Here is a 12,471-nt window from a genome sequence, read left to right as displayed (position 1 = left end):
GATTACACGTCAAACCGCCATCCTCCCTCTCCCTCATCAGCCGCTGCTCTCGTTCTGGCTGGGCGACTCGAAATGCGACTCGGGCTGCGCAGGTACGTCTCTGGTGTTAACCAGTCCTTCCTGACCTGTGTCGCCGTACTGACGTCCGTCCGAGTCCTCAGACGTGCCTCTGAGTCCATCCTGAGGCCCTTCGTCTGCGTCCGCGCCGTGTTCAGCTACTCCGCGCGTGGCATCCGAGTCATCTGTGTGCGGGTCGGTGTAGTCTAGGGACTGTGCCGACTCAGTTTGGGCTGCATCCGGCCCTTGCGGCGATTCATCGAACATTGTTGCGGTCACCAGCGTGGCCCCGCTGACGGCTGGCGGTGCAGTGTCCGTCGCCTACCACCTCTCGAGATCTCAGTGCTGTCCTTCTTCACCATACACCCGAATGCCTCTAGTTGACTGCGAACAAGTGCTGTGAGTGACGGGTAGGCCAGTGTGAGTGTGTTGATCTGAGTCGATGCGTGTCGCGTCTTCAAGTCACTCGTGTCCCGGTTGCTCGCCGGCGCCTCTGTTCCCTCTTGTTGTTCAGCCATATCGGGCACCACACACTGCGCTATTATAATTTAGTCGCCATTTGGCTTCCCTGGGCGCTTCCCCGGCGCTTCCCTTGGCACGTAGTGACTAGCAGGACCATAAATCTAACGGTCCTCAGTGTTACATCGTGCGCCTCTACTCGCCGCACTGGGATTACCGACCATAAATCCGATCTCCCCTCTGGTCCAACCTTGGATGCCCCTTCAAGTTCATGATCAACATCGAGGATCGACATGCGTTGCCCTCCGTAGTGATCAATATTCAGAACACTGACCACGACGTCACTTAATGGCTGCATCTGCGAGCTAAGTACCACACGCTCAACGTCATCGACCTGGCGCGTGATCGCCAAGCTTAAGGTCACTACGCATTGTGCACGTCACATATGTAGTTGTCGCCCACCCTGCTGCCCTATACGCGCTTCCCGCCAGTACTTACCCAGTTATACTGGCAGCTATCTTCAACAGCATCATGCGGGCTCGCAGGGCCTGTCGAGCGGTTGAAGCTGCGCGATTGTATCAAACACGCACGTGAGTCTTCGTACTCATATGACTCAGTCATGGAGGGTCAGTGGAGCATTCCTGAGAAACAACAGAGCGAGTTGACCAGCGTACGTCGCTTGAGTGATGAGGCTCTTGCCGGTCGATTGTACTTGGCCATCCTTTCTTTTTTGGCCATCACGCGAATCGTGGCTGATGTGTTGCATAGGCACCCACAGAACGCACCCGCCGCCCAGCTCGCGCATATACGCGCGCGATCCTGGTCATGCAAGGTCCAAATACACATTGCGACGTGCACTTTTCTTTTGCCAGGTGGACAGGCTGGGTCTGGCGACGAGCGAGTTCAGGCATCCACTGCTTCACTGCACTCTAGTATACGACGCCCGTCGTTTGCGGTGGCATCACTGCGTCTTCACAGGCCTAACAGTCTGACCTATGTTCCGTCGCCCCGTCCGGGCTCGGTGTAACAGCCGTCCTGCCATCCTATGTTTCCCCCTACTGCGTACCGTGGCACCAACTGACTGCCTGGGAACCTCAATATCTATGGACTCAACGTACAAATACAAACGTGCATTCTGCAGGTTGTACGGCAATGTTATATTCATCGCCACAAAACGAACGAAATGGTGCGTCCAAAGACCTTTGTCCCGCATCGATGTCGGGCACTAACGCTACGCTGGTGTCAGCTGTGTAGCTAGCGTCGACCGATCACACTGCCACCTGCACCATTTTCTTGACTGGATGCATGGTTCGGTCACGGTCTTCTCTGCTCGTACAGCCACCATTCTGATCACTCCAGCAACGAACGAACATGACGGGGTGTGCCATGACGGATGACAGTCCGCGCAGTCACGTCCAGCGATGTGGTGGCATAAGGTATGCGTTAACTCTAGCGTGTCTGGAGATGTTCTCTTCCATCGGCAAGCGAGCGGCGCAGGTCAGCGCGGCCTTGGTTTCGGAACGGACGTCGCTTGTGGACGACGTCACGCAGGGGAGGGAGAGCATGAGCGGATGGACCGACGACGTGAGCACTACGCATGCTCTCGATCACTGAATTGTTATTCCTCAATACTCTTCAGGTAGGACACTTTGCTAGAAGACTCCACAGACGTACGCCCCAGCGGCAATCTCATGATGCGATGTCCGTTTACTGATGGCGTTCGGGTCGCTCGTATCTGAGTCCGCAATTGTTCGAGATTACTTTCTGAAGGTGGGTTATATCCCGTCGGTGAATGTAGATGCTAATATGGGTGATGTTCAGGTTATCACAGTATGGTATTGTTCGTACCCATCCATGTCGGCGTGTTATGTTTCAGCTTGGAGGCAGCGGGAAAGCGTCCCGGAGTTGATGACTACGAGACCATACTCACACTTGCATCGCTGCGAGATGGTCATCCTGTCTGCACACACGATGCGGAAGCTAGGAGTGATTCCGAGCAATGTATGCGGCCACGTAACTCGAGTTGATCGCTGCCCCAGCGCATATGACTGCGCTTCGGAGGCATCAATTGTCCCGCTACCATCATGCGAGAGCGCTGCATGTATTCTTAGGTGAAACGGTACTATGTGTACATGTGGCACACAGGTAGTACTATCAACATGAATAATTCCGGAGACAATCGGAATAGGCTAGGACAAGCAGCAAACAGCAAGAAGTCTGCTAACTGCGACGACAGTCACAGAGGACCTCAACTCGAGAGAAAACTGCGCACCACATACAGCTGTTTCATCAAACACGAGGTGCAAGGACGAGACATGGTCACGCATGTGATCGAGACTGGTACGAGCAGCAACTACTAGTAGACAACAAAGAAAGACAAAGATGAACATAATCGACCGAGTGGAACAGGGTTTGTAGCGTGGACTCCGGTGCCTATCATCCAAACCGAGCTCTGGGAGTGAATTCGGCCGGTATGATACATAGCAAGGCGTAGGCTCGGCAACGAGAGATTGATGGTCGAATGTCGTCGATGCTCTAGGATCCGCTGCTTTTCCTTATCGTAGGATTGACACTATAAAGCCGAGCGTGCGGCGAGAGAGGAGGGGTCGCCCAATTCGTTGTACAACACTTTCCATCTCATGCAGTGGGTTCTTCTGGGTCCTAGATACGCGATCCATCAGGAAGTTCCAGCGCAATGACTCCACGAGCCAGCCAAGGACTAAAGAGGGGAACAAGGCGGACTTGACGTTAGCCGACAACGTGTATAGTGTTTCTGCAATGGAGTTCGCAATGTGTTCTTGGTTCGAGCCGATGCTGACGCGGAAGGAGATAGTGACAGCCACATAGGACAACCGTGCAAATACGTTACGGAAGAGAGCGGCATGAAATGCTGCAATAGCCTCTGCCGTGATCGCGCATGCGGAACCGTCTATACTGTGGAAGGTTAGGAAGTTAACATGCACACTTTGCAGGTGTGCACTTCCAATTCGCGCGAACAGGCTCAGGAGGCTTCTATACGCCCATATCATGTTCAGCGCCGAGGTGGAAGTAAAGTCCATGGTCAGAACTCCCAGACTGGTGTTATCTGTCAGCAAAGGTGGAAGACAGTTTAGAACGTGCTGTACGAGAATGTCCGAGTCAGTACGCGACGCGACTGGTATGCGCACAGCCACTCACATGCGGAAGGAAAGCACCAATCCAACCGGGGTGATTCCATTCCAACTCCCCCAATGCCGGCCCGGATACTCGTAGAATTTGGCTGATGGTCTGACTCATTGCAGATGAGGGCGGTTCCAGAAGATCAATGTGCAGCTTTTCAAGCTTGCAACACTGCTGTGCAAACAGCTCAAATTACACAAAAGCAAAGGCTGAGGATACTTGTGACAGGCGGACGGACGGATGCCCATGAATTACCAGCATTCACGCCTGTGGCCAGCGCGACCATGTCAGCTGGGGTAGTCGGAGACTCCAAGTCTTCCGGCAGCAGCTCACCGTCTATACGCATGTTCCGAAGGGCCTGGAACGCATAGACGTCGAATGACTGGAACTCCGAAGCAGAGAGGAAACCAGTATACCAGAGGGAGATGGTGTCCACAGTCAAGTACAACGGGGGAACGTCGAGCAGACTCGGAGTGAGGTGCTGCCAGTCACACATCCCCAGGGGACATTCACAACCAGCGCAGTCCCGGAGGTGTATTTCACGGGAGCTTCTGGTTGACAGCAATAGGGGAGCGAGGTGGCGATGTACTATCCAGGGCTACAGACTCGACTGCGATTAAGCGGAGACAGAGCACTTCCAGACCAGGTAGAGCTCGGGTGATCATCCAGATCTCGTCAGCACGGCGTAATCGACATCGCCTGAGCGACAAGTGAGTGACGGACGAGAAATAGGATAGATGAGTGAAGAAGGATAGGTGAGGCCGTGCACTTGTCCAATTGAGCTGCAAGAATTTGAGGCTCACAGAGGTATCACTGTGACAACATGTCACAGTCATGAGACAATCATGTCACGTTCATCTGAGCCACAGATTGGACGCCCGTCTCGACGCATCCTACTGCAGTAGTACTTAAATCATGATTGTCTTGCCTGGCCCTCCCCCAATTCTCGGTGCGTATGTTTGGGTGGGTAGCTCTCACAACTAATAATGCCCCCTGTAAACAGATGCAGAGCAGCAGGGCCACCTTCGCGCTCTGGAGCTAGAGCGGGGCGCCTCCGTGTATCTAGAGGCCTTCACGCCGAACATCTCAACATGTGCCGCCGGTGCAGAGAAATCACGCTTCATGGATATCAACAGACAGAACTATATTCAAATCCAGTTCTTGCTGGCAGGAGACGCTTTGCCGCTGGAGACTGTGGGGAGTCCCGGTGACCTATGGATCCAGAGCTCGCGCCAGGGCTCCCAGATTTTCATCCGGGGTCAGAATGGGTGGTCAAAGCTAGCTGACAAGGCGATTCATCGCCGGGAGACAAATCATCCCCTGAATGCTGAGCTGACTCTCAGCTTTGCGACCAACTGGCGGTTAGCCTGGGTGATGCGCCGTGTCTCTATGAATCATGCCACGGACTATCGGAAAGAGCATGCCCAGAATCAAATACCAGATGGTCTCCCTAAAGATTGGAGCAAACTTACCTGCGAGATTGTTGCGCAGTTCGCAGTGGAGTTCGCTCAGCACATTGCCGCAGTGAGTACTTAGTCCTGTACAGGCCGTCAACAGAATCATTTGATCACGATTGAGCCCCTGCAGGTGGATGATGGATCCCTCACCTGCATGGACACGGCCCCAAAAAGTCTTCAAACACTCCGTTCCAGAGGCCGAGGGATTGTACACTGGCATGATCTTCAACGACAAGAGGTGGTCCAGAGCACGTCCGAGCCAACCACCTCGACTCAGGCCACTCAGCCATCAACTATACCTACTCGGACGCCGCCTCCAGCACCAGCACCTTTGTCCCCCATGCCAGCACTGTTGTCCCCGCCACGAGTACTGTTGTCCCCGCCACGAGTACCATTGTCCCCGCCACAAGCACTGTTGTCGCCACCACTAGCGGATGCACCTTCTTCAAGTTCCCTGTATGCCCTCCCATCATTGAAATCCACCTATCCTGTGGATACACTCCGCAACATTCTCATGCCAGCAGTTGATTCTACAGAATTTCCAGTGGCCCTGGAAGGAGAGATCGCAATGTGCGAGTGGTGGAACGGCATGGTCACAAGACTCCCGTTTATCACTTGCTGGGGAGAGGGCCATGACTGGCAGTACGATCCCTTCGGTACTGTAGCACTTTTTTACAAGTTAGGCAACCTTGACATATAGACCTATTGTCATATGTCTGTTCCCTGCACTGCACAGTTGCAAGCCACCACTTGCAGTCAGGATACCTTCATCAGTGCAATTCTGTCCTGTCTCTTTGCCATCATTGAACCAGATATGACCATTTGTTGATATTATCCTTGCTGTGAAGTGGAATCCACCAAAGTAAATCACCCCACACAGTCGGTAAGAGGTGTTACCTAAGGCAGTGTTAATGTCCACCTTTTTCTCTAGCCTAGTGCAATCTGCCCTGTATACATTAAATGCAATAAAGTTGGGTGCTGTTGTAAGAACTTCTTCATGGATCATAGTTGCATTACAAAAGCGGCATCTAGTTCCAAGTTTGTGCTTCTGGGTGGCTTTGACCCAATGAGAAGTTGTCCGTGTTGTCACATGGCGCCCCCGCGCAATCCTGGAATCCCACAATGCAGCATCCAATGTCCATAGCTTGGTTGAAGAAGTGGTCACATGTTGGGAGACATGGCATGAGGAGCATCGGTCTGTCTCATTGCAGTAGTCCATATCATGAGAAAGCATCTGCTTGCACAGAGCATACAGATCAGACCCTGCAGGAGCTACCATGGGGAATGAGTTTGGATCATCATTGTGCAGCATCTCATGCATTCTGTCCCGGACACTGTTGAGGTTGGTTTTGTTTTGGTGGACCTGCTGCAACATGTCTGTGAAAGCTGAGAGATATTTGTTTTGATGAGCTATATGCTGCTGCCAGTACATGTTCTGTTCTTGGTAAACACAATGCAAAATGCCCAGCAGACTGTCAAATGCACAGCTATATGTCTCTTCATTCCAGTCAAAACAGAGTGGCATATTGCTATTATTTGCCAGTGGTCGTGCTCTCTTTGCTGGCCTGTCATTACTATCTTTATGTGTCCCTTGTCCCAGGGGCCTCTTGCGCATGTTACCACCAGTGTCTGTACTCACAGTTGCAAGCTGTACAGCCCTTTGGCAGGAATATACTTGGCTGCCTGCAAATCCTGTTGGGAGATCTGTTGTGTATCTTCACTTGCTGCTTGCTCAGCAAGCTCATCTGTGCTTCCTTGTTTTGCATTCTTCTTCTTTGGATGCTCTACTATATCCCACTCAGCTTCCTTGTATGGAGCCTCAATGTCAAAGGGCTGCTTCTCAGACCATCTCAGTGCAGTGTGCATGGTCTTGGGCATGTGTTTAGCACCCTTTGTGTTCCTGTAAGCATGGATGAGGGCTACACGGGTGACCCCTTGTACTGTTGGAGACAATGTTCCTTCATATCTCAATTTTGTGATCTCATCTAGCAGCTCCAGCTCTCTGAATTCCTGTCTGAGCCAGCCAGTGACACCGCCCATGAATTTAGAGTTGTCAAAGCCCTGGACAATAATGGTCCCCTGATAGCTTGAACCCCTGGACAGACACGTGTACACAGATTGGTGATTTTTGCAGTTCTGGAGGTCCACCACATTGTATGGCCTGGTACGGCCTTGGGAATTGAAATCAGTCATGGCAAAGTTGGGTATGAGAGCCACTTGAGTTCTGTGGATAGTCAGTGTGCGGTCATTGGGCATCAAGCAGGGAATCTTTATTGTCTGAGCAGCAATTGGGACTACATTCTCAGGTAAACCATCAAGTTTGACAGGAGTGGGAGCAGCAGTAAGCTTCACAAATACCACATCCAGCATTCTCTTGTCTCCTGTGAGTGGCTTGGATTCCCATCCTACAACTACTGCCTCTGCTCCATTGGTGACATTGCACTCCGTGGCTTCATTGGCTTTAATCATGACAGGAAGTCCTACACAGAGGGATATTATCCCTGGGTGATTATTGGAATTTTTATTTGGCAATGCCCAGAGTTGATTTTGCAGATGAGGATGGATCTTGTCCACCTTGCGCCTGACATCCGCATTTTTCTTCATTTTGCGTGTTTTTTTACTCTCCTCAGGACTCCCATAATGGTCTAGAGAGTAAAAGGATTCCAGAGTCTGGCCTGTGTCCTTTGCAAACCTCGCACACCAAGCTCATTGATTCGGTCTCTGTGGGAATTGTATGACAGTATGATAGACACATTCCGGAAGTTGGGATCACTAAGCTTTGGTTTGCCTTTGCCCCGGCCAGCTATACGGCCTCGCAGAAAATTCACATCTGCCATTGTGCAAGCTTTGTAGCGTAAGTTGTCCAGCAGTTTTCTGAATTTTGCATCTTCAGCACTCTGAGACTTCTGTCTCATATTTTGTCGGAGAATCACAACTGTAGTAACTTGATGCCAAATTGCCTTCCCAAGGGACGCCTCCTGTTGTCTCCAACTTGACGTAGAGTGTCTGACACTGTTGACCTTTGCTGAGAACAGAGAGTACCCCGTTCCTGGTGGCTCAAGCTGTGCAAAATCACCAGCAAAGATCATATTTTTGCCACCAAATGGCTCACCAGTGTTGCTATATATGCGGCATAGACGTGCAGAAATATCATAGAAATGGTTGCAGTCAACCATGGAAATCTCATCCAGAAATATGTAGTCCACATCCTTCAGTCTGTCACGGACATTCCGCAGAGTCCCATTATTAGCATCACCATATTTGGAGAATCCCAGCATGGAGTGGTATGTAGATCCAGAGATGAGGGATGCTGCAGAGCCAGTGGGAGCCATGCATGCAAAGCGATAGCCTTCATTGCGATCTTGGAAGAACCTGATCAAAGCCTTGATGACCTGAGATTTCCCGTTCCAGCCATTCCTCCAAGATACATCTTCAGCTTCTCTGCAGGAGGCTGAGTTGCATGGTTAGCAATTACACGAAAAGCCCTTTCTTGCTCCTCATTCAATGTGAAGCTTTTCACTATGCCATCAATAAGTGACTGAAGCTTATCATCTGCTGCTCTGAATTTGACGACATATAGTTGTAGTCTACCGCCTTCACATTATCCACATAGTCTGCAGGTTTGTCATTGCCATTGTTGTGGCTACCAGGTTCATCTCTGGGCTTGCTTGCTGCCTGCTCCTCTCGCTGATGGAGAATATCTTCCCGCTTCTGGCTGAGAACACTTTTCCACTCTGGTCCTGTCATGGTGCTCACGGGCTGGAACCGGTCCATTGGTGAGAGTGATGCTTGTCTTTGGAGTCATCAAGCCAGCCACTAGCATGAGCAATGTTCTCTGCCTGTTGCATCTGTGCAATACGAGTCAGGGACTTCTCCCGAGAACATCCCATTCTGGATCATAGTCAATTGCCCCATCATCACCTGTTACACTGCTCTGCACAACATCAATGTAATCATCATTGTCAACTTCTTCTTCTTCCTCAAAGCCCAGGCCTCCATGTTCTCCTTTGTCCTGTCTGTGCTTGGAAAAGTCATCTCGACTATCATTGCACTCATACTTTATGTGGAAGAACTTCATGACCTCTTGCTGCCGTTCTGTGAATTATGGCTAGCAAATGCATCATCCCATGTCTGAGAAGTATCCTTAAGGTCTGAGCCTTTATGCCAAGGCTTGAAGAGCATGAGCATGGTCATGCAATATTCCTCTCTATTACCCTTGTCTTGACGTGGCAATGTGCCTCCAACAAAGTTGGGCACCCGAGCACAATGATCTGGTAGCATGACAGCCATGTGTGTTTCATACTGAGGATGAGTGGGCTGGAAGTGTGTGGGCTCATGGTAATTTGTGATAGCATCCATTTGCTCATCCTCTCTAGCCTTCTGTGCTGTCTCCTTTGTGAGCAACAATGGGTCATCATCATCAGACTCTTCCTTCCATTTATCCTGGCCACCACCTCTGCGACTAGGCAATGGCTTTATATCTCGTTTGCTCTTGTCCTCATTGTTCTCCAATTTAGCAATTTCTCATGTACTGGCTTGAGCTTCTGAGTAGCACGTTTCATGGCACGTCCCATGGTTTGTTTGTCACTCAGTCTGATCCAGTCGTACAGACACACTTGGGCATATTTAGTTGGCCTGTACATGTAGTCCATTTGTTGTGTAATGCCTACAAACTTATCATGGCTCTTGCCTATGACTACTTTGGCTGGTTTCTCATTTGGAGTGTACACTGGCTCCTCAGTCGGCCAGGCCTTGAGGACCTCATACATGTAGCTCCTCCAGTAGAAGGGGCGGAATGTATGGCTGGTGTAATGGTCTGGCTGATTAAGGAGGTACATGCAAGCCATTGGTGCACCTGTTTCTGCACTGGCAGTGAGAGCATTGACAATTTTAGTGATCAGCTTCCGTGCACACACCTTGCGGTTGCCATCTTCACCTGCTTTGAGATCAGGATTTCTGCTGAATACTGTCTTCACAGCTGAGAACATCATATGTGTCTTCAAAGGAGTCTTTGTGATGTAATCTGTAACATATGCAGTGATTGCCTTGATTGCCGTGCCAGACAGTAAGCTTGTGACATCTGTGTTGCATCTCAGGAGGTAAGTAAGGGCAGGAGTGAAAGTGTTGAGCCTTGCTTCCCCTTGCTTCATGAGCAGTGCACCTGTGTCTGGATCAACAACTGTGCATGGCCTTGTTGTCCTGGGGAATCTCCGCTTACAGACTTTCATGATCTTATTTGTCCGCTTGTCATATTTGCAACCACTTTCCCCTGTGGAGCAGCTATGACGGTTGGACTTGTATACCAGGTCATTCACAGTCTTGTAGAACTTGGCCCACCACCATGATCTGTAGAACAGCCTTGACAATCATCAAAGTGCTTGTTGTCACATGTATGCATCTGATTAGGCGGTGGGTCTGGCAGTGTCAGGGTAGGATCAATGTATTTATCCTGCTGCTGATCACTGAGCAACTGGTCATACACATCGGCCATGTTTGCACCCATGAACTCTGCTTGGTGGACACTTTCTAGATACTCAACCATTTTCTGTTGAAAGTCAGATGTGGGGTCCATGATACGCTCACGTATTTCCTGTGGAGTCAATGCATTTGTGATCCATAGCATGAGGTGCAGGTGCAGAGTCATCCGTCCCTGCTGCTCAACTGTTCCGTAGTATCCAGCTGTGTCACCATACAAGCCAGGATGATTAGAGCCAACACCTAGAACATGCTTTATGAATAGCTCAACAACTACATTGAAAAATCTAGCTCCTGCGACAGGGTTAGCTGCAATCAATCTTGTACGTGCATCATTATCAAGGATGTCAGGCTTGTATGTCTCATTTGTGTCTGCAAAGTACAGGCACAATGGATGCTTCACATCTGCAGGTGCAAATGTTATGAACCATGATGGAGCTCCGAGATAGGATGTGAGGGCCCATATCTCATTGCGCATGTGTTTCCTGCTTGTCAGAGATCCAGGGACTTTATATGCAACATGATCAACATCTTGTATGAGCTGATAGCAGTCCTTCTCTGCCTGTGTCTCTGGCTTGTAGTGTCCACGTTCTTTGAGTTTCTGAGTCAAATCATCCAGGACATTCTCATCTATAGACAAGATCCTATTGGCTACATCTGCAAACTTCTGCTGCTCTGCAAGCAGAAATCCACCAGTTGCACTGCTTTTGATCTGTTCATGATTGAATGCAACCAGTGGAAAGTAGGCCTCAGTCTGGAACCGCTTGTCATGGTACATCAACAGTTGTCGTTTTCTCTCAGGCTCTGATATGTTCTTGAACCCTCTTGTGTTTCCTGGACCCCCAAGACCATATGGAAATAGCCAAGGAAACATCTGTGGGTACAGCTGTGGGTTTGAGAATAGGGACTCTGGCTGTTCTGATTGCCCAATACCAAGAGCTGCCTTTTTCTGTGATTTAAAATGCTGCAGTGCATAGGCCCGTAATGCATCTGTGCTCATATTTGTGAGCTGTTCACCAATAAGCCCATGCACTACAAATGGACATGGACCCTCTGTAGTGCCATCATTCTCCTCAGATTCATTGGCAGCTTGGGTCTCAGGATCCTTGTTGCCTGTGCCTATGTGATAGTCGGTATCACTGGAGGAGTGTCTTCAGAATACATCTCAGGTTGCGGTAGGATATGTCTAAGTCTGCATAGTCTATGTGGTTCAGTTTCAGCCACTCCAATGCTGCAGCTACTTTTTGTCTGCGGACTAGCAAGGGTGTACGTTGGTGATCCTTAGCAACTGGGCGGGTGGGACCAATGTATATGTACGCCAGCACTTCATCCAGCTCACTGGGACTGGGAGGCAATGCGTCATACACCTTGGGCATAGGAATAGTATGGCAGACTGCATTGGCAATCATCTTGCTCTGCAGTGAGCCTTTGACACGAACTACACAACGGTTGTGATTCACACGTGCTATGAGAAGATGCTCTGCCCAAGTCAGATTTTGTAGCTGCTTTGGAATCTCTCCAATCCAGAGCCCATTTGCAAGTGCATGATTTGGGACCTCATTTTCCTTTAATGCAGATTGGCATGTATGGCACACATGTCTAGCACTGGGCACTAGAACTGGTCCAGACACTTCTTCCACAGAGTCACTGTCACTTGTCCGCTCTTTCCTTGTTATCCTTGACCTGCAGCATCCAACAGATGAAGACTGTTTGTCACAGAGTCAAGAGGAAGAAGTTTTGAAAGAGGATACAGCAGTCCACAGACAGCACAACCCAGTTCATGATGATGGGCTGGCTGTATCTCAGTGGAAAAGTCAGTTATGATCTGTTTCTGTGTAGTTTGACTCAATGGCAATGGGGGAAA

The 12,471-nt window shown here is 50.1% G+C and overlaps 3 protein-coding genes across 3 annotated transcripts; 1 reads left to right on the top strand and 2 right to left on the bottom strand.

The window, feature by feature from the left end:
* Positions 1-36: 36 nt before the first annotated feature.
* On the bottom strand, positions 37-1,137 carry B0H18DRAFT_956815 (uncharacterized protein; the record flags this gene model as incomplete). The annotated part of the gene is made up of 6 exons (XM_048042500.1): positions 37-356; positions 383-491; positions 592-663; positions 767-910; positions 1,015-1,064; positions 1,107-1,137. The coding sequence occupies 6 exons, from the start codon at positions 1,135-1,137 to the stop codon at positions 37-39; spliced, it is 726 nt and encodes a 241-aa protein (XP_047890613.1).
* Positions 1,138-1,887: 750 nt separating this feature from the next.
* Positions 1,888-2,876, top strand: B0H18DRAFT_956814 (uncharacterized protein; the record flags this gene model as incomplete). Its single annotated transcript, XM_048042499.1, has 4 exons — positions 1,888-2,100; positions 2,156-2,186; positions 2,338-2,517; positions 2,662-2,876. The coding sequence occupies 4 exons, from the start codon at positions 1,888-1,890 to the stop codon at positions 2,874-2,876; spliced, it is 639 nt and encodes a 212-aa protein (XP_047890612.1).
* A 2,941-nt stretch (positions 2,877-5,817) lies between these two features.
* On the bottom strand, positions 5,818-6,018 carry B0H18DRAFT_829295 (uncharacterized protein; the record flags this gene model as incomplete). Its single annotated transcript, XM_048039376.1, has 1 exon — positions 5,818-6,018. A coding segment is annotated over one exon (201 nt), but the record flags the coding sequence as incomplete, so codon positions are not given.
* Positions 6,019-12,471: the final 6,453 nt, after the last annotated feature.

This window comes from Fomitopsis serialis, assembly GCF_022376445.1.
Source record: "Fomitopsis serialis strain Sig1Antser10 chromosome Unknown B0H18scaffold_63, whole genome shotgun sequence".
Taxonomy (NCBI): domain Eukaryota; kingdom Fungi; phylum Basidiomycota; class Agaricomycetes; order Polyporales; family Fomitopsidaceae; genus Fomitopsis; species Fomitopsis serialis.
Note: the sequence above shows the minus strand (reverse complement) of the source record. Positions and strands in the feature narration are given on the sequence as shown.